At 41.3% G+C, this 22397-nt stretch overlaps 1 protein-coding gene across 2 annotated transcripts in view; it reads left to right on the top strand.

The window, feature by feature from the left end:
• casz1 (castor zinc finger 1) overlaps positions 1 to 22397 on the top strand; it is a 51858-nt gene that overhangs the window by 25585 nt on the left and 3876 nt on the right. Inside the window, exons 4-16 of one of the 2 annotated variants that reach the window (XM_037684919.1) lie at positions 713 to 778; positions 4276 to 4372; positions 7618 to 7782; positions 10058 to 10230; positions 11631 to 12490; positions 16176 to 16308; positions 16522 to 16585; positions 17516 to 17673; positions 18078 to 18200; positions 18288 to 18608; positions 18713 to 18911; positions 19651 to 19822; positions 21884 to 22032. In XM_037684919.1, the coding sequence (XP_037540847.1) occupies positions 713 to 778; positions 4276 to 4372; positions 7618 to 7782; positions 10058 to 10230; positions 11631 to 12490; positions 16176 to 16308; positions 16522 to 16585; positions 17516 to 17673; positions 18078 to 18200; positions 18288 to 18608; positions 18713 to 18911; positions 19651 to 19822; positions 21884 to 22032 (2680 nt within the window). The remainder of the gene's footprint in view (positions 1 to 712; positions 779 to 4275; positions 4373 to 7617; positions 7783 to 10057; positions 10231 to 11630; positions 12491 to 16175; positions 16309 to 16521; positions 16586 to 17515; positions 17674 to 18077; positions 18201 to 18287; positions 18609 to 18712; positions 18912 to 19650; positions 19823 to 21883; positions 22033 to 22397) is intronic. The other variant, XM_037684920.1, reaches the window with a different exon arrangement.

The raw sequence follows: 22397 nt of genomic DNA on the forward strand, positions 1-22397 counted from the left end.
GAGATGTGGTGCTGGGAAAAATGTCTGGCAGTGCATCCTCCCCTCTGGGCCAGATTAACCTCAGGTCATCCCCTGTGTGGAGCTGCTCACATGAAGCTAAATGCCACTTGCTGAGGGGGAGCAAACAAAACCAAATCTCTATTATCACTGTTATTCTGCAGGCAGCTCTGCTGCCAGCTCCACGAGAGGAATCACAACACAGGTGACAAAAGGCAAACACAATTCCTCAGCATGCCTCTGTAATGTGATAAATTCCTCGTTATTTTCTGCCTTGGAATTAATTTGTTTGAGCTGAAACTCCTGCTAAGTCGTCTTCTAGAGTTTTCTTACACCTTTAATTAAATTGATTCTAGATGAAATGGAGGAAACTTGACATGAACGTTAGAGCAGAGGCTTCCAGATAATACCAGAAAAGACCATTTTCACGTCTTTTTCCCCCCTTTATCCAGTTTTGCATAAAAGCACTCACTGAAAACACCCCCATAAAAGATTAATGTCCTTTTGCGCCTGCATGCATCAAAGTGCGCACCTCCTGTACTTGATTCATACAGTGCATAAAAAAATGCTGTTATGCCACAGGAAAATGTAAATTGATACGACATACTTTGGGAGTGGCGTATAAGTAAATATTGTGTCAGTTTCTTCGTATTAGCAACAAACCGCCTTACCTCTTCATTAATCCTGTCTCCTTTTGTGTTTGCTGTTGCATTAGGAATGGCCTGCCACCAGATAAACCCCCCAGCGAAGACATCAACCTGTACCAAAAATATATTGCCAGGTATGTAAATCCCTCAAACGTGCAGCACCAATAGAAATATACTCCCAACGTATAGAACATCCCTTAAAAAATCCACTGACGGATCGTTTATTCAATGATGCAACTTACGTTTCCAGTGGTAAAACAATGTTCTGTTAGCTGTAAATTAATAATGACAAAGGAAAAACACACCTGCAGTTTATGTCCTTAGAGAAATGGAATGATAAGAAGATGGAAGAACAAATGTTCATATTGAGTGTTGCATAAAATTTCCAAAACGGTATACTGTGTAACTTTTAGGTGTGACTGATTCAGAAAGGATCTGAGACTAGGCAGAGATCCGGTTCGGTTCTGCTGTTTAAACACTTTAAACTTTCTGATCTAAAAAGTCGCGGCAGCAGAAGAGGGAATGTGCCTTGTGATTTTATCGGAGGCAAAACAGCGTTTCCATTTTGAATTCATCATAGAGATACTAGAAAGGTGATCATCACTTGTTTGTTTATTCTATATAAAAAGAACGAAAGAAAGAAAAAACAAAAGCATTTGAAAAGCCAAAGTGGCTTTGGCGTTAATGATTACTTCTCCAAGCCATAACATGAAGGGCACAAATCAAAGCCTTGGCACTGAAGGAAACACACACATGCACATATCCTTCACATGCACATACACACACACACATACACACACAAAACCCCTTCCTTGGACTGATTACATTTTGCAAGAAGATTTAATTAAGGAATTTTTAATGAGGCTTCTGCTGGCACTGCCAAGAACTGTTTTGATATTTGCGCTGCATAATGCATAAAATTTGTCTAAACATCTCGGCAGTTGATTCACGGGGAGGTTGCAGATAAGCCCAGATACAGTTTCAATTTCCGTGTTGAGGTTGAGAAAAAAAAAATGGAAAGGAAAGAAGAGGAGGGAGGGAAAAAAAAATGGAAAAGGAGGGCTCATAAAAAGGGCAAATGTAGCAGCGAGAGGGGAGGTAGAGGAGGAGGAGGAAGGGGTCTTTGTAGAACCGGGGATAGTGAGTTCACAGTGTGAATAAAAAACATTTTTTGTGAATGTGTTTTTATCTGGTGCTTGCAAAAGGAGAAGTTGTTCATCTTTTCACCACAGCAGTTGGGCTTTTACAAAGGTTCCTTGATAGTGCTTAGCCGCAGTTTTCACTCTTTAAATGCTTTCATGCACCCACTGTTGCTTTGCCACTTTAATCTGTGCATCTCTGTCAATTGTGGCTGGTCCATAGGGGCAGGTGGGGCAGAACCCCACCAAACAAAAATTATTTGCCCCACAAAGTAGTTCCTTCTAATAAACTATCTAAATTACTTATTTAATGAGCTTGCTGTGTTCTTGTTGTTTTTTTTTTAACTATATGGACAATTTTAAGTTGCATTTAAAAAGTTGATTTTTAGTGATTCAACCGCAGTATTTTACTCATTTACCTTTATGGAACAGTACCGTTCAACGGCCCATGTTTGTCAGTCAGGACAGTGATCCAAACAGGCAGGTCCAATAGTTTCATTTGGGGCATCTGATTTTCTACCGTTTGGACACATTCGCCTGGTTTTAGCTCATTGATACGACCTCTACCTCGACCTGATGTGAGCTCAAACTCAGGAATAGCTGCAGTGAAACCTGCTGAGACCAACAGTGGAGATGTTCTGTTTTTAAATCCATGTGGAGCAGACAGAGTGGACCAGAACAGAAAAGTGAGAAGAACATAGGAAAGTCAAAGAACAAGAATTTTCCACCAACATGGTAGGACCTTATTCAAACGATTACACGGCTTGTTTGTGTGTGGCGGTGTGGATCAGTGGTTGAAGTAGCAGTCTTGGGACAGAGTTTTTGTGTGTTTCGATCCCCACTTTAATCTTCTGTTAGATTTGTTGATGATATTTTGTATCATAATTTTTCACTTTTATATTATTTTAGTTGTTTCACCAAACCTTGTTTCCTCCCTGTGCTAATCTGGAGTATTATTTCATAATTATTACTTCAAATCAAATTAGAACTCAAGCTGTGCACCTGTCGGCTGGGTGTGGGAGGCGTCCGTTTCTCTGATTTATTAGATTGAACTGCTTTTCATGAGACACACAACCTGGACCCGTGGGAGGGAGGGGAAAAAAAAGGCAAAATATTAGCAGACACACACAAACAACAACAATAAATTAAATATTAAGCAACTTTTTTTATTCACCGAAAATGTAACGCAATTTGTAAAAAAAAAAAAAAAAAAGTGTGGTTAGTGATGCAGGAAATTGTCCGCCTCACTAATATTTTTGCTCAGGAGCCGCCACTGATCTCTATTGTAACTGAAGATGCTCTGCAATCTCTGTATCGTGGCAATATTAATATTTAATCTGCTGCTGAATAGCAGAGGCCCATTAGGCCCCCTGACGCGGCAAGTGGGAATTGTCCAGAGGCAAAGTGATACAGCTGGGCAACGAGCAGAAGGTTGGACCAGAGTCTCAGGGGGGAGGGAGGGGGACTCTGTGCGTTAATCATTGTGGATATTCGAGTGCACATCCAACAGTATAGAAAGCATCAATAGTTGGGACAAATGCTGGCTTTATTGGGTGCACTCGCAGTTCAACTGGTTTGGACTTGTTAGAAGAATTGTCAGACCTTCTTGAAGATCCTTTTTTTTTTTCCAGACTCACACACTCACACAGTCAACTTAAAAACAGTGGTGGATATGCTGTTCAATTAACTTAATGAACTCAGCAAAGTGATCTGTAAATGCAGCTCTGGGATAATCCTAACAAGGAAAAACAAAGAGAGAGTTGGAAAAAAGATTACTTAGCCCCCGTTTCCCCCCTCTCCTCTGCACTATAGCAGATGGAGGCCTTGGCAGCAGCACTGCAAATGTTTATTTGTGTGTTTTCACTGGTAATTGGAGGATTTTAACAGTCATCATTGTCATGCTTATAATCACCGCCATAAAAGTGGTTGTACGGCAGAGAGTAGCTGCCTTTTTTTTTAAACTAGCACCAAACGAAAATTTTGGTTTCTGGTCTCCAGAACAGAAAGAAAGGGCGTAAAGGGTGTCGAGCCTGACCCTTTGCCTCATGGAGCAAAACAGTGGTTAACCTGAAAGATCTGCAAATTGATTTGACAAGGACTTCCACAGCAATTAAAAAGAAAAATCCAAACGTTTTAGTGTCTGAGCGTATATGAGAAGAGAAAGGGTTTTAGAGTAATAAGTGTCTCTTATGGCTCCTTTGGAAATAAATGAAGATAATTTGGTTGAAATTGGTGTGACAGACGGGTAATTTGTGCTCGAGTGTGGAAAGCAGCAGTCAGTTTGAAGGTGTGAGCTGTGGTACTTTGAAGGTGACGTGTGAGACGAGCACATCGCCTCTGAGAGCTGCATCATACGCGTTGTTTTCGTTTCTGGTATTTTTTAAATGATTCATCCACTAATTGATCTAGATTTGCTGTTGGTCTTTTTTGCCACCCCAATCATTCTGTTTTGAACAAGTCTGTTTAAATTAATAATAAAAATGTGTCTTCAGGTTCTCTGGAAGTCAGCACTGTGGACACGTGCACTGTGCCTACCAGTACAGAGAGCATTATCACTGCATGGACCCTGAGTGTAACTACCAGGTGAGCGTGAGTACTTTAATCCTTTTTTAACATGCACATAACATTTAACCAGCGTTCCAGCAAATGTCACATTTCCACCCTCTTCAGCTGAGATTTGCAAGAGAGCATAAAATAATTTAATAAGAGTTGGGCCTCTCACAATAACAAATTTTGCTGGGCGATTGTCTCAGAAATTATTGCGATAAACGATAATATTGTTTGAAATGTGACAATAATTAGTAATTATTGTCTCATTTAAGAAGAAATGTTGGTTAATTTGTTTTGAGTGTAGTACCTTTTTGAACCACCGGCTGGCAGTATAAGACTGTTTGAACTGAAGGATGGATAGTGAGGGAGTGAGCAGCGTGTCTCTTTACGAAAAATGGGAAGGAGGCCTCTTGACGTGACATGGGCTGTCTCTCCTTTTTTTCAGTTCTCAAAATGGCAGACGCTCGGTGTGGTTTGAGCCCTTTAGCATAACATTTTTCACACAAAGCTTTTTATAAAAAATCAGTAAACAAGTTCTCATCTTCTTTTTGCAGAGAAAAACAACTTTTTACACAAAGACACGAGTTTCAACTGTGAATTTTGGAGCTTCGACAAGACAGAGGTTTTTTTCCCAAGGTCGGCCTGTTAGCTTAGTTTGTAGCTTAGCTGCTTTTAATGATTCAAAAAAAGTGATTTTGGACGGTTAAAATGAATTTTAAAGAAAAGAGAAAAAAGATAAATGGAGGGGTCAGTGAAGAGCACCGGAGTTGAGCCTTTTTGTCATCCAGTGTCTTCAGTAGAAAGAGAGAGACACGAAGAAATGATAAAGCCGATAAATAAAAATGAGGTAGATAATTTTCATTTATCATGCGATTAATTGATTTATTCTTTATTGCAACAGGCCTAATAAGAGTTTACAGCTAAAGCTTCAAAGCTGTTTTTTGGGACACAATAAAAGGGTTGTGATAGCCCAAGCACAGACCAATAGGATGTGTTTTCCTATTATTACTGGTCACACCCTGCCAAAGTTTACACAGATGAAAAGTTGGTTGGTTTTCAGTTTGCTGAACAAGCTGCTGATATTTACATCTGTTCAGTTTTCAGGCAGGCACAGCTTATCTTTGACAGTTTTTTTTTTAACACTGATAAAGCTAAAACGTGGTTCTTTTATCTACTTGTTCTGTTTTTTTAAGCCACTGCCACTGTAAGGGGGCCTGCCTTTAATCCACTCTCACATTATTAATCTTTCCCTGGTCCCACAACATGTTATGTACACCACAGTACAGGGAGAGAAAAACACAAAGCAGATCATAAAACAGGCCTTGTGTTTGCTGTAGCATATGGCCGGAGGGAGTTAGAAAAACACGGGTAGATTTGTCAAAGGTGTAAAAAAAATAAAATCTGCTTAGCGCGAGCGCAACGACTTCTCCCTTTCTTCACAATTTTCTGAATTGAGCCGTCTTTGCCGTAATCTTCTGTCTGCTCCCGATCAGCAGAGATTACCTCCCAATAAACGTTGTTTATGTGGTGAGAAGCGCAAATCTACGCTTTCATTTTCTGCATGAATCCCACTTCACAGTCTGATGAGACACATTCTTGGAGAACACAAAGGAAAATCATTTCATGTCATTATTTAGAGTGTTAGTTCAGGTTATCGTGGCAATTTCCATGGTCAGGCCCACATTTCTCTGTTACTTTTGTGTTGCGCGGAAACACAGATATGCTTTGGAAGGCAGCTCTCGGGATGTCAATACACTGACAAAAAAAAAAAAAAAGAATGCTGGCAGGCTGTGATGAGCAGCCCTTTTCAGAGTGATAACTCATGAAATGTTACATGACACACACTCCTGGAATATTATCCCACTGCCAGCCTGCGGGCGATTGGCTAAGACCTAACATTCTCCTTTCATGGGCTTGTGCTTGAGCAGAGAGTGCACATCTTGCCACACTAGTGGGAATCCTAAAATAAATGTAGCAAGTGGCTCCCAACCTTCATCACCACTCAACTGAAAATGAGATCTTTTTCCCAGTCAGCTCTCTCCATGGCCTATTTTGAACGGCTTGATGGATCGAATGTACCGTGACCACAGTTCAACCTGTCTTCCGGTCATCATCTCCCATTAAATACCAGAAAGCTCAATGAACAGAACTGAGACCTGGGGTTTTTCCACACACAGAAAAAAAAAAGATTCAAGAAGTGATGAAGCATTTATTAGTTAGATTAAAAAAACTAATGAAGTGTGTGCTCCAACAAGATGTTTTAGAAACATACAGCGGGAAACAGTCCAAGAAAAAGGAAATGAGCAGCTGTGTGAGATCTTAGCTTTTATGGAACACATGACACACAGCAATTACCCTACTTTGTACAGCAATTAGTTTCTTTTTAGAATAGTTCTTTCTGATGTTATTTTTTTTTCCTCAGCTGCAGATAGACGTGGATTAAAGACAGAACTGTCTCATTGATTTAAGCTTCTCCTGTTTCGGTTTCTATAGCATCAGCTTAAACCCAATTACAGCAGATTTGGTTGCAGCAGGTCTCCACGGAGTGATTTTTTTTCTGTTTCCCCTTCCTGACTTCTGACTGTGGGAGGAATTTCTTTTTTTAATTTGTATGTTTAGATGTAATTTTAGAAGGCGGGTCTCTTAGCATATTCATTCATCATTACAGCTGAAACCTGCACCAAAAACCCATGCGCTATGCTTTAATTAAAAATGGAATCATATCTCGGTGAATTGAATAGGAATTTTTTTTTTTTTTTTTGGTTGACTTGTTTGTTTGTTTCAGTTGTCTTGTGTTTTCCCCTGTGCACGTCGGAGAAACCATCTGCACGGAACATAATTTCTTCCAGACTGAAAAACACAAGAACTGTGATCTTGCATGTCAATTGATTCATCTTAATTCGAAAAAGACGTTTTGTTAAAAGATAAACAAACGAACAAACATAAAGACAAGTGCTAGTTTGGGAAAGTATGTTGCATTTAGGAGCTTCTCTTGCGATCAGAGAGTTCCAGAGCCTTTGGGTCTGCTTTTGGAAAGGACTGTGATGTATGCAGAGTAAATCAATAACCACAGAATGTGGCATCTTTAAAAAAAGAAAGCAAAAAAAAATCTCTGTTGCAGTGTGTGTGTACATCCAGTCCCAACTGCCAACTGGCTCCTGCATACTGCAGCTGCTGCCTGCACATATAAAGTGACTTGTTGCTGATTCTGTGAATGCTTTAAATTAACACTAACCTGTTGCTGTATATTCCCCCCAACCCGCACCCCTCCTCCACTTTTTCAGAGGTTTACCAGCAAGCAGGATGTGATCAGGCACTACAACATGCACAAGAAAAGGGACAACTCCCTGCAGCATGGGTTCATGCGCTTCAGCCCTCTGGATGACTGCAGCATCTACTATCATGGCTGCCACCTGAATGGAAAAAGTACCCATTACCACTGCATGCAGGTACACTACGCAAACTCACTGCTCTGCACCCGCCTACACACAAACCTACAGTAAACCCACAAACATGTATGATGAGCGCACATGAAGGCCTTTGCACGTGAACACACAAAAACCCCTAAAATCCTGATTCGTAATGCTTAAGCATTAAATAAAACTAAAATAGCCCGTTGGTTATGAGAATAAATCCTGTGAAAAATATTGCAAAGTGTTCAAAACACCAAAGTTCATGCTCAACAATCCAGGTAAAAATTTCAACAAATTTTAGTCAAGTCATCTGGATGGTTTCTTTTTTTCTTTTTCTTTTGTTGTTGAGACGTATCGTCCTTCATCCAAAGGACTTCATCAGTCCGAGGAGCCACAACAAACTCAGTCCCACAAGCAACACACTCACATAGAGGGTCAACCAATTTGCTGGTGATAAGATGGTTTCTGGAGCCCTCCCTCTCCCCTGTCGACTCCTCTGACGCAGCCATAGCCAAAGTGGTTCAAAACACCAAAGTTCATGCTCAGTAATACAGGTAAAATAATCCAACAAAGTTCAGTCAGGTCCTCTGAATGGTTTCTTTGTTTGTTGTTGTTGAGACGTTTCGTCCTTCATCCAAAGGACTTCTTCAGTCCGAGGAGCCACAAACAAACTCAGTCCCACAAGCAGCACATCTGTTATTATTACTGAGCATGAACTTTGGTGTTTTGAACCACTTTGGCTATGGCTGCTTCAGAGGAGTTGACGGGGGAGAGGGAGGGCCCCAGAAAAAATCTTGTTAACTTAACTGGTTGGTCCACTATGTGAGTAAGCCACTTATGGGACTGAGTTTGTTTGTGGCTCCTCGGACTGATGAAGTCCTTTGGATGAAGGACGAAACGTCTCAAAAAAAGAAACCGTCCAGATGACCTGATTGATCTTTTGGGTTGCAAAGAGTTGCAAAATTTAATGTGGACTTTTCTTTTTCAGTCGCTACACAAACACACGTGCTTAAGTGTAAACCAGTAAACCAGAACTCAATTCCTACAAAGCTAAAGTCCTTTTATGCAACTTTTATATAATAAAACTTTGTGCCTAAAGTAAAGTTATGGAGCAAACGCTTCTGGAAAACAACAAACCCTTATATTTACAGGGGAAAACGTCACACAAATAGCTTTTCTCCTTAATATGGGTTTACACTTGAAAAAAAATAAAGCAAAAACTCTCCTAACTAAATTAAAATAAAATATAGGGGTAAATCCATGTACGGCTGCTGGTGTTTTGCCCACCATCTCACTTTCGCTCCTTAATTGGCATGGATCAAATTTAGCTAGGTGTTTATATAAACTACACATTTTTCATCTTTTAGTAGCAAGCAGCCTGCTGAAGATTATTCCTCCTTCTGGATTTGTTTAATTTTTTATTCATCTGCTGTGTGTCACTGAGCCGAAGGCAGCAGAGGATGGCTTGAGATATATACGTTTCTTTTCTGTTTTTTTTTTTTCACAACGTAATTGTTATTAGACATTTCAGTCTATGTTTTAACTGTCGCTGAGAACCTGCAGATGTTGGCATCGGCTCCCATGATTTAGGGCGGAAACAAAACAGTGTGACATTTTCTTCATTGTTTGACTCAGTATGGAGAAGTTGCCCGGTTTGTGTGGCTGAAAAGTGTCACAGATGATATACAATTGCTGCTTTAAATTCAAACATTACCTGCTTTTTTCCCCACAATGTTGGCTCAAACGACTTGTTCTTACCAGAACATTTTAAACTAAAGACTCAGATAGTGATCTTTCTCTCGTGTGGTTTCTTCTGCCCCACCACCTCTTTATTTATTTTTTTCCCTCTGAGTTACAGTAACTTTTGTGGCATCTCCACCATCTCACTCCAAATATGATTTTCATTTTCTGAAAGGCTGCTTTGCCAGGAAGATGCTGTAGTTTCAGGAGCCTTCTGTGACCATCACCTCTTTCAGTCCCTATGCTTTTATTGTTTCTTTCCAATTGTCACAACGATGACAAAGATTGTTTCCAATTTAGGGTTATTATGAAACCTGTAATGCTCACATGTGCATTACCAAAATTAAAACAATGTGAGAAACAGTCTTCCCCTACTCATTTCTAGGCCACTAGCATTTTCTTAACCACACTATGCTGCCTTCTTTATAGCTTGTACAGTATATCAGATCTCTTTAAAGCACAGCATTTCAGAAGCTGCCTTTTTCAGACCTTTCTTGCAAACTGAAACTCACATGCACGCCGTCGGCCCAGATCTCATTTTCCATCACCGTGCTTCGTCTCTGCTTTGCAGGTGGGGTGCAGCAAGGTGTACACCAGCACCTCAGATGTCATGACCCATGAAAACTTCCACAAAAAGAATGCCCAGCTGATCAACGACGGCTTCCAGAGATTTCGAGCCACCGAGGACTGCGGCACGGTCGGATGTCAGTTCTACGGGCAGAAGACCACACACTTCCACTGCAGGTGAACTAACCTCATAATGTGGATGGTATTCAGAGTATTGATTTATTTTTAACTGTAATAAAAAGACCATTCTAACTTCACACTCGAAAAGGTGATTAAATAAGTTTATTACTATCGCAATAAATGTGACATCCTAACAAACAACTGTGACTGTTACAAAAATGCCAACACAAAAGATAAAAAAAGAACATGTTGTTCCTCTTTTTAAAGATAAAACTAAACAGTAACAATTAGTCCTTAAAAGTGATAGCACAACCAAGAAGAGCATTTTACAATTATCAACTTAAGTTTAGATGAAATGTTCATGAAAACGAAAAAAAAATCAGGTATTATACAAGGAGAATTAGATAAGTAAGAATAGTTTAGTTTTTAAGTTTAAGTTGACATCAAGGTTTTGTTTTGAAGAGTACCGTATTTTCCAGACTATAAGTATAAGTTTTTTTTCTGATTCATGACACAATTTTTCACTGACGCGTTAAATACCTACCCCACCCCCACCCGCAACCCCACCCCCCAAAAAAAACCTTCACTTATGAGACAACTGAGAAAAACTTAAGCTTAAAAAAGTAGAAAAATAAATAAATAAATAAAAAAGAGAAGAGAAAAAAACCTACCCCACCTGCCCCCCCCCCCAAAAAAACCAAAACAAAACAAAAAAACAACAACATTCACTTATGAGACAACTTAGAAAAACTTAACACAAGTAAAATGCCCCCAAAAGTGATGTGGAATGAGATTGCTGAATTTACGGGTAACTTGCTCTCTGACTTGTTTTTTGTTACGTTAATTAAGCCTGTTCAGGATCCTATGTAAGTTCTGTGTGTTATTGTTATTTCAGATTAAATGTCTGTTCTCGCACTTTGTAAAATACACTTCTAACAAAATGTAACTTATACTCCGAAGTGACATATATTGTTTTTTTCCCCTTTAGGAGGCATTTTTTGACTGATGCGACCTATACTATTTGTGCTGCTGTTGTTCAGCATTTTGTTTTTGTATTACTTAGCATATTCTTAGTTTAGCAAATTTTTAGTTCCTATCTTAGATATTTTTACTGTTTTTCTTTACAAGTTATACTTTTTTTGGATGTAACTGGGGGCCCTGTGTACACAATTTCGTTCCACCACATGTACCACACGTATGACAAATCAAAAAACTTTGACTTTCACTTTGATAATCCAGCGAGATTTATAGTCCGGAAAATATGGTATACTTTTAGGAAATATTCATGTGGGGTCATATTGTGTATAAATCAAATTATCCTTTAGAAAATATTCTAACTTTGTCATCAAATTTCCCTGATTTGAAGTTTTTGTTTGGAGTGTTTAAATCTATACTGAGGTTGCTTTCTTACAGATCATTATTCTTAATTTTTTCTTAATTCCTGTTATTTTCTTCAGACGCCCGGGATGTACGTTCACTTTCAAGAACAAGTGTGACATTGAGAAGCACAAGAGCTACCACATCAAGGATGATGCATATGCCAAGGATGGCTTTAAGAAGTTCTATAAGTATGAGGAGTGCAAGTATGAGGGCTGCGTGTACAGCAAGGCCACCAATCACTTCCATTGCATCCGCTCAGGCTGCGGCTTCACCTTCACCTCCACCAGCCAGATGACCTCCCACAAACGTAAACACGAGCGCCGACACATCCGCTCCTCCGGCGTAATGGGCCTCTCCTCCACTTTTCTGGCTCCTAAAGACGAACCTGAGGAGTCGAGTAATGATGATCTGATGGACTTCTCAGCCATTAGCAGCAAGAACTCCAGCCTGAGTGCCTCACCTACCACCCAGCAGTCCACCACTGTTCCGCACCTGTTGACCACACCCACTACCGCTTCTTCTTCCATGCCAGGCCACACCCTCAAGCTCACCCAATCCATGCCCAGTGTGGGTCAGCGCATGTCTAGCCTGCTGACTCAGGCTCTGCCCAGCAACATGCCGGTCCTTGCTCTTCCAAACAGCGCTCTGGCCACTTCCAACCCGTTTTTCCCCCTCATGTCCAGGCTGCCTCTCCAACCGCCCCCACCAGCCGCTAGCCTGATAACAGTTGCATCTTCTGGGGTTCACTCCATGCCCACCGACTCCCCAAGCCAAGGCGGCTCTACTGTGGGGGGGGACACCTCTATGCCATCTACCCCAACCTCCTTTGCCAACTCTTCCATTATGGAGAAGCTCTCAGCAAGCAAAGGTCTAATATCACCCATGATGGCAAGACTGGCAGCTGCCGCCCTGAAGTCCCCCAACAACCCAGACACAGGTATGTCACTTTACAAGTAATCATTGTTCTGTATGTGTTTTACTCAAATAAATCTAAAATAAAAAAACAATAAGTTGGGGAGTGGTGGTGCAGAGGTTAGACAAGATGGGCCTGTGATCGGAAAATCGCAGGTTCAACTCCTCGAACCGATAACATCAAAATGTGGGTGGAAAAGGTGAATCACCCACACCTGCCTCCACCCTCATTTGCCCCACTCTGGGCCTTTGAGCAAGGCTCTTAACCACTATCATCTGCTCCCAAAAACAGGTTTGTCTTGAAAATGAGTTCTTGTGGCTCAGTGAGACTAACTGTATAAAAAAAGGGTAAGTAAAATAAACAATAATAGTTTGAACATGTTTAGCTTCCCAAACAATCTCAGTTTGGACAAATGGAGTATTGACCTGACAGACGAGCTAAGTGCTAATCTGAACAAGTTCAAGACCAAACTGAATCGCTGCCATCATAAAACACGTTCAATCTAAAAACTTTCATCACTGTTTATGGAAACAACATTTCATAAACGTGCAAACTCGTATAACATGATCATAATTAAACTCTGTTTCTTTAAACAACAGTCATTCAGTGCTACCTACAACAGATAAGATATTTATTGCTATATGTTTCCACTAACCCCCCCCCCCCCCTTTTTTTTTAAATTCCATTTAACACTTTAAGGTCAAGTATTAATTACCTTTGCATATTTTATGATATTTTTGCTCGAGACAAAAATATAAGATGAATGAGAGCACTCTAAAAGTGACTGTGGACGGTGAAGGTAAAGTCCACCCTGAGGTCACCCCCTCCCAAAGTGGAGAGAAAATCAGTAGAACCTTCGCTTTCAGGCTTAAAGGGACAAACCAGAGGCATGGTCCTCTGCTCTGGATTTGTTATTGTGTTGATCGTTTGTTAGATACTCACAATCCATTTGGAGATAAATGCGCTGACAGGGGAGAGTAGAGCCTGTAAAAGTCTCTTATGATGTTCAAAGTGGGGGGCTCTTGGGGGCTTGTGTTGAACATGTTTGCTCATCATCAGTCTCTTATCTCTGTCTGCCCTCGTTCCAAGCAAATGGAGGTGGAATGAAATTAAGTTCAGAAATTGCAGGAAGAAAAAAAAACACAACTTTTTTTTTTATCCTCTATGCAAACTGATAAAAAAAAAAGAAGTGAAGTCACTGAGGTAGAAATGACTCAATGCACCCGAGCGAGGAAACAGGCTTTGATACAAGAAAGACGCACTTTTTGAATTTTTAGACATCTTCTCACAAAAACGTGCTTGTTTTGAACCGAATTCAAATAAGTCTGGAAGTAATTGGCTTGTTTATCGAGTCGCTCAAAACAAAAGCCTTTAAAATGAAAAATAAAGTATTTAATTCTAATAGCATGCATTGGAAAAGGTTCTCCGACTGAGCATGTGTGGTGGTGATGGGGGGGGGGGGGGGGGTAAAATGGGACCTCTTCGTGTGCTGGAAGAGGGGAAGGATTACAATTCCTGGTGGTGTTCCCAGAGCAGGACAGACCCGGGGAGAATGCTGAGGCAGCTGCTCCGGGGAGCCGAGCTGAGCCCAGGCTGTCAGGCTGAGCTCCACCTTTGGGCCTCCAGCAGGTAGCACCAACACTGAGAAGGCACCTGCCGAGGGTGGGGCCTCCACAGATGGTGCCTCCGCCACCCCTCTCATTTGACTACTGCTCAGATCTCTCTGCTCGGAAACCCACGGGCTGACATGAACTCCCCACTCTCAATCATATAGATTTTTGTAAAAGTTCACGCAGACACAGGATGGAGAGGTAGCTGTGGTTTTATTTCTCATATTTGCTTCAAAAAAATGTGTGAGAAGGACATTTGGGGCTAAAATGGAGGAAGTGGTTTGAGCTTCTCTGTTAAAAAAAGTGTGAAAAAAGTCACAGTGTTTGAGGTTATTTCTCACAGCGTTTATTTTCTCATTGCGCTGTGAAACTTTACCTGTTTATCGAATTTAGCCCTTTTTTTTGTTTGTGTATTCAGTATTACTCTCTTCTTCTTTTTTTTTTTTTTATTAATGTTCCACTCTAATTTACCCCTAAGTGTTTTTCCCAGAGATTCAAGCATCTGAAGGGTTTACTAATTAGACACACGGTACAAATGATCTTTCACAAGCTCTGTATCTTATCCGGAGTAATTACATGGTGGTGCATTATTCCTGGATAATTTCCAGAAAGAAGCTGCTTTGAGTCAAACTCATTTGTTCTCCCTCCTTAGGAAGTGAATAGAAAAGAAATAATTTCACGAAGTGCGTTTTTTTTTCTTTCTTAGTAATCCAACTTAAAAAGTCAACTTATCTTCGCATTAAGAGAAATAATATTACGCTCGGCTTTGTGATCATATGCAGATCATACAGTGAGCGGTGCTCTTGATGTAATATGCTCTCATTTTGTCTGCCGGTTGATTTAATTGTCAATGACAAGGCAGGATTTGTCTGGCTAGTTAATTTTGGGTATACTCTTATCAAGTTGGGGGAAGGGATTGAGACTTGGTAAGCATTCGGTGACCTCAAACCAGACGCATTATTGTTTCACTGCTGTTTTCCTTTGCTCCACCCGCCCCCCAGCCCCTCCAACCTCAGTTTTGTCAAACTGAACTGACACTGACACTTCCCCGTTTCGTAGCTTTCAGCTGACAAGGCCCAAGACTGGCTTTTCCACTCCTATTCTGCCTGATATGTCTTTGGGTCATTTTGTAACGGGGGCGAACTCTGCTCAGTTTCCCCCTAACGTAGGCTGGTCTTGATGTCCTCTCCTGCAAAACAATGAAATAATAAATTTGAGAGGATCCTCACCAGGCTGAGGGTTAAGGGCACACACTTGGTTGCCCATGACCTTATTCGTCACTATGCCTCAACGCCAGCTTCGATTACTACACAACTGATTTTTCACAAAAAAGCCAAAAAACATCTGTCGGTGCTCTCCAGTTTGAGTGTCTCAGTCATTAGGCCAGAGGTGGCACACCTCCCACTCACATTTATTTTTTAAGTTTCACCATCATTTATTGTCAGCCAGAAGCTCAGCCTTCTCTGTTTAGCCTGAGGACAAATTAATATTTCAATCCCACGAGATTGGGAGGGGGGGCAGAATTCACCTTCCTGTCAGCGTTTATACCTCAGGTCATCCCCTTGTGTTTATTTATTTCAATTCAGCTCCGCTGTCCGCACACAAAGCATTTACTGAATACCTATTTGGAGGAGACTGTGATAGAGAGGTCACGCTATTTGAACCAATCTGATTGGCTGTCAGCTCCAATCTGACCGACATAGCGCTTCTGTTCCTTGTGGGTATGCTCCGTGGCGTTGGCCGCCATCCGTCGTCAGGCCAACAAGAAGCTCGAGAAGGTGGGAAGGGAGGGGGGTGGCCACTCTGAGACTGCCACTTTCCCTCAGCATTAGCATCTCACTTAATGACCAGTTAAGAGGCAGCCTGGCAAATGAGTTGTGACAAGTGCTGCAGAAAAAGGAGTCTTTTTCCCTCATATCTCCCGCCTCTCAATCACCATTTAAAAGGCTTGACGGCCTGACATAATTTTGCAATAATTATCACTCAGAGTATTCTTTTCGGGCCAGGACAGAAGTCAGATTGGATCTTGTCATAGGGTAATAGTGCTGACCAACAATAACTTTGTTGTCTCTTCTGTGCATCTCTGGTGTGATCCTCAGGGAATGGGCAGCCGACTTTAGCCAGCCAGTTCAATCTGATTCAAGTGAAGCAGGAGCCTGCGGACGCCAACTCCGGGGCTTCCCAAGACTCTACACAGGAGCACAGCTTGGATCTGAGCAAGAAAGACCACAGGTATTACATCGCAGTTCATTTAACATCTATAATCTATATTGTATTGAAATTACTTATCAATAATCAACACCAGTTTTTCCTTTCCTTTTCTTTTTTTTTTGAGATGACAGCCTTTTTCTTCTTCATTAAACTTGCACACCTTGGTGATAAATAGTAATATTTACTGTTCTCATGCAAATCTTGACGAAACATTGTTCATTTTCCTTGTTCCAGCAATGAATCAAACGGACACCCTGTACCAGCGAATACATCTCTTTTATCCTCGCTTATGAATAAGGTAAGATCCATCCATCAAGCGCCTTTCATCCCAAGACAAATTAGCGGGACACGGAGGGGCCTGTTTGTTTTTTAATGTTTCACCGCTAATAAGATGAGTTTGTATCATTTAAATTTTCCAGCCATTTTTCATACGGTGTAATTTTCGCTGCACCTCTCACAAATTAATATAATGAAGCAGGAGCTGGGTGCCACGCCAGATATATAGAGATGTTTGTTTTTTGATGAGCTGTTCTGAACTTGCCGTCCATTTTTTTTCCTCCCCCCCTTTATACTTTTCCTTCCCCGCCTCACTCTGCATTTATTTATGGAGTTTATAAATTATTTGATTAAAAAGTCGGAGGAGGGAAAAAAAAAAAAACAGGAAGGCGCTGCCCTCATTTTTTAACAAGTCTAAACGTTAGCGTATGGAAATTTGAACGTGTGTATGTTTTTGTGAAGATTAAAATGGACGTGGCTTTACCCATATATCTTATCTGACTGATACAAATGTTCTGGGTGGTTTCCATCACATTGATGATGTAATGGCAGATTAATCTCCATTTTTTTTCTTGCTCTCAACAACTGATCAAGATCTCCTCCCTTTCCACTTTGTGCTTCTCTTGCATATACACACATTATTTGTTAAATGTTTTCTCAGTCGTTAAACACAAGCAACTCCACTGCTGACATGTCAGACTTCTGGAGTCTTTATTCGAGACACCACATAAAAACTCAACAAATGCCCCCAGAGGATCCTTCGCAAACATGTCTGGCCTGGACTCAAGCAAAGCCTGGATGTTTGTCATTCTTACAGCTCTCTGTAGATTTGCCAGATTCTGCATGTATTTGTTTGTTGGTTTTCACAGTGTCACTAACATATGTGAGCAACAAGCTTACAAATGCTCGGCTAACGCAGCGGCTGGTTGCTCATGTGTTGTGTGCTTTGTAGATGTCACAGGTGAACCCTGCCCTCTTCAATGCCATTAACCTAAAAACAGAGCTGGAGGGGGGACAAACCAACGACTCTTCCGAGGCAGCGCAGTATCTGAACCGAGTGCTGAAGAGGCCAGAGAACCCCACTGAGATCTGGAGGACATACCTTCGCAGGTGAATAAAAGTCATTTTATGAAGACAGTAAAAATGTCTAAAAGCTCTGTCTCGTGCAGTCTTGTATTTTCCTGTAAAGACTATTTATCCCATGTTTTTGAGTGGAAACCCCCTGAAACAAAAAATAATCCAATCATTCCAGAGCATTGTAATTTACAGTATGACAATTGACTGATGAAGCCTTCCGGCTCGAAGGCAAAACGTTTCAGCACAAAAAAAGAAACTGTCCAGATGACCTGACTGAAAAATGTTGGATTTTATACCTGGATTATTGAGCATGGACTTTGTTGTTACAGTATGACAGATCTGAAAATGACTGTCGGATGACAGGTTGAACCAGTCTTTGTTTGAGAAGCCAATACATTCGTAGACTTTTTTTTTTTTTTTCATTTGTTCATGCAAAGGTTTGACACGGATGACTTCTGTGAGGCGCAGTGTGACTTTCTTCAGAAAGTGCACTTCCATTGTTTGGTAGAGGACTGTGGTGCCCTCTTCAGCACGGTGGATGGGGCCATAAAACACGCTAAGTGAGTGTCACGCCAGTTCTTGCTTGGAAAATACACCGCTTTGCTTTATTGATCAGTATAAAAATGAGGTTCCATCTGGTCCCTTAGCTTCCACCTTCGAGCCACCTTGAAAGTAAAGCCGGAGTCGCAGTTCAGTGACAGCAAGGAGTCCAGTGAGGCAGCTCCACTGCAGCCAATCGCCCCTGTCTCTATAGCTAGTAATCCCTCCATGGATGTGGCCAACCTCACCTCCTCTGGTGGCTACAGCTCTCCTCCTCCCTCTTTGCTGGCCTGGAAGCAACTGGCTGGCAGCATCCCTCAGATGCCCGCTTCAATGCCCAACCTTCCAGCAAACTCCCCTCTGGCCACCACCTCCTTGGAAAATGCCAAGCCACAAGTCAAACCTGGTTTTCTGCAGTTTCAGGAAAAGTATGCAAAGTACTTGTGTCATTCAAAGCTCAATTAATTGTTTCCACCCCAATACCTGATTTAACTATACTTTTTTTTTTTCTTCTTCTTTTTTTTAAATCCAGCGATCCATGTCTGGCTACTGACTGCAAGTATTCAAACAAGTTCCACTTCCACTGCTTGTTTGGAAACTGCAAGTATGTGTGCAAGACCTCTGGAAAGGCAGAGTCCCATTGTTTGGACCACATCAACCCCAACAACAACCTGGTCAACGTCCGCGATCAGTTCTCCTACTACTCTCTTCAGTGTCTCTGTCCCAACCAGGTGAGTGCGGCTTTCTAGCTCAGCCAGCAGCCGGATCACAAACTGTCATCTCTCAGAGGTTTCTAAGTGTGAAGTATGCTATCTATTAGACCAGTATTTGAGGTTATTTGACTCAAGGCTTTCACAACCACTGCTCCTCGTCTTCCATCTCTGCTGAGAAAGACAGTCGACTCACCCCAGTAATGCCTGTTTATATGTCAATGATGTCATTTTGACTGCCGCATTCTCCTCTCAGAAAAGGCCAATTTAGTTGATATTACCCAATAAATCATTGTCACTTGCACAGTAAACAAGGCTGTCTGGAATAGGGCAAAAATCAGGGGAATGCTTGGCAAATGAAACCTAAATGGCATCCCCCGCCTGCTCTCGTGAGCCAGTATTTGGAGAACGTTTAAATGAATTCATTAATGTGTCGAAAATCACCCATCTCACAAAAAGTCCCCGCCTCCCCTCCCTTCCTTCTGCTCCCCCTTCCTCCTCCATTTAGTCTCCTGAACTGAGCAGATCTTATTTGGCCTGGTCCTTTGGGATCCGAGCCTCACAAACAGATGGCAGTGTACAGACATGTTAGAGAGAAGGAGGGGGTTTATGGGGCCTGATGGAGGAAAGTAATTGTACTTAGAAACGTGGGATGTTCCAAACAGCCCAAAAAAAAAAAGAAAAAGGTGTTGACTTTGCGCACAAGATAAATCAAACCAAATTAATCATCTGTCTTTGACTTGTTTGTCTCCACTTACAGCACTGCGAGTTTAGAATGAGGGGCCACTATCACTGTCTGAGGCCTGGCTGCTTCTTCGTCACTAACATCACCACCAAGCTGCCGTGGCACATCAAGAAGCATGAGAAGGCAGAACGCCGAGCCGCCAATGGCTTTAGATATTTCACCAAGAGGGAGGAGTGCGGGAGGCTAGGTAAGAATGAGAATTACTTTGAAACTGTGAACGTTTGTCCACCAAAACATCTGAGTCATCATGAGCAGCTTCTGATCATATTATGTCAAGTTGTGTGGATCTAAAGGAGTTAAAGTGAAAAAGATGTACAGTAGTCCCCCGTTTATCGCAAGGGATCAGTACCTTGAAAAACCGTGAAGTAGGAATAGTAGTACAAGTAGTATATTAATTAATTTTATTATTTAAATATATATATTAAGGCGTTTTAAAATCCTTCCCACACTCTAAACAATGTTTCTAAACTCTAAACGCTCTAAAAGAGCACAGAATGTCATGATTTCAGCTCCCTTCCTCTGCTCTTTGCCACCTGCAAGCGCTCTTGGCCACGCCCACTTCTCCACTCTGCACGCTGATCAGCTGCAGCAGGAAGTTTGTCCTGCAGTATGGGCTGCACAAAGGTGCAGGAGGTGCTAAATAATTAAAACATTTATATTTTAAATAAAAATTCCATGCCGATCATGCGGCTCATCCATCAATCAGCCAATTGTGTGTCATGTCCAATCTTATTTTGGAAAACCGCGATAGAGCAAGTCCGCGATATACGAACTGCGAAGTAGCGAGGGACTACTGTAGACAGATCAGTGCTATCTGTTACAAGAGGATATTCTGTGTTTACAAAGGGAGAGAGACCATTGTTGGCAAACATGGTGTCGAGCTTTGTGGACGGTTTAATAGTCATAAAATAAGGCTGCCTTGTAGATTTTCTCTCTCTGTTTTTTATATTCACAATGGCATCTCAAGTCCCAAAGGAAGTCTCGCCTGCACTGCTTTATGAGCAATAATGTCAAAGAGGGCAATCACATCCAGGTTGTTTTCCTCTTTCTTTTGCCCCCGTCAGAAATGAGCAATTAGGTTTGTGTTTGTTAATTATCTGGCTTGTCTGGTTTGGCCTGTTTGTGTTGTGAAGCTGCGCCTCACAGCCACTGCTGCCATCACACACACAGAAATGAATTAAAAGTGATCTGTTTTTTTCAGGCGGTTACACAAGCTTTTCAAAACGCAGACACAAAAGCAAACAAAACCGAGCCCTAAACAGCTGTTTTTTGTCCCCAGCCTGATCTGTCAACTGTATTGTTTGGGAAGAGGGGGGAGAAAAAACAGAAAGGATTACCAACGCCACCGCTCTCGTCATAAAGAATTGATGGGTTGCCAGTATCCATGGCAGCAACATTAAACTGAGCACCGCTGATGATGTTACCTGGTTTCTGTCTCACAAAAGGGCCTCGGAGTCACAGAGGTTACTGTTATTTGCACAACTTTGCGTGCCTAAAACACCGTGTGTGCAAAAGCTATTTGATGACACAGACATGTTTTTTTTTTAATTCTCTTAAACTGGATGCCATGGTTACCAGCATGTTAGCACCTGCCCGGCACGTTACTCTTTCAATTATTTCTGCCTGCTTTTATATAATGGTATTCGATTAACAGGCACAAAACGGAACAATCATTTAATTTGAAATCATAAAGCAATTAGAGACAGACCAGTTAAAACAAGAGAAAAGAACGGAAGACGGTGAAGCAGACAGCAGAACAATGCAGAACAAAAGGAGAAACGACAATGGAGATACTTTGAGAAATGAATTTAATATGGTAATAATCGTATATTTACTTTGGTTTGGAGGGATGTGTGCATTATTGGCCCACAGAAAATGAGAATTTATTTATGTAAATTCCTAACTGAATAAAGCATGTCAGTGTAATAAAAGAGCTCCACAGGTTTAGTGCACAGAAGCCTTGACTTGCTCAGTGTGACACCAGTGATCTAATAATCCTCCTACGTGTACACTCCAAAACACTTTGAAACCCGATCCCTCTTTTGTCAGCACTATATCATGAAATAAAGGGGGGGGAAAAAAACGAAACTAAAAATATTTCACCTTTTGTTTTACCTCATCACAACACCTCCATATTGGTGCTATTGCCTTTAGCGCTTTAGCTGATTCTGGATACTTTGCAATGAGCCGAAGATGAATTAATCTGCCGATGGAGAGTTAACAGCTGTCGCTATTTTCTCTTTGGCAGGTTGTAAGTATAACCAAGTCAACAGCCACTTCCACTGCATCCGAGAAGGTTGCCAGTTCTCCTTCCTGCTCAAGCACCAGATGACCTCGCACGCACGCAAACACATGAGGCGAATGCTGGGGAAGAACTTCGACCGAGTCCCATCCCAGGTACAACCGCACAAACACACAAGAAGCGCAATTCCACTACAAAAAAAACTCAAATTCATTGGGAATTTTCAAAATAAAATGTTTGTCTTTTAGACACCTTTTTTGAAGTTGGTTGTGTTTCCTGTAAAACGTGTCACATTCATGGAAAGATGTTCTTTAAAAAGGAGAGTACCAGTAATTTGTAGTCATACCAGTCAATGACACATTACTTGTGACGTCCTTTTATTGAAAATTTCTCACTGGAGTGAAGACAATTTCTTTTCACTGAACCACCGAAGCACATTGTGTACCTGACTTTGATTTAAGCATGTCGACTTTCTTGTTCTGTTTGATGCTTTTTATCGTATTGTAGTTGTCATAAGCCA

The sequence above is a fragment of the Nematolebias whitei genome, chromosome 11 (genome assembly GCF_014905685.2).
Source record: "Nematolebias whitei isolate Nwh7 chromosome 11, NemWhi1, whole genome shotgun sequence".
In the NCBI taxonomy this organism is placed as follows: domain Eukaryota; kingdom Metazoa; phylum Chordata; class Actinopteri; order Cyprinodontiformes; family Rivulidae; genus Nematolebias; species Nematolebias whitei.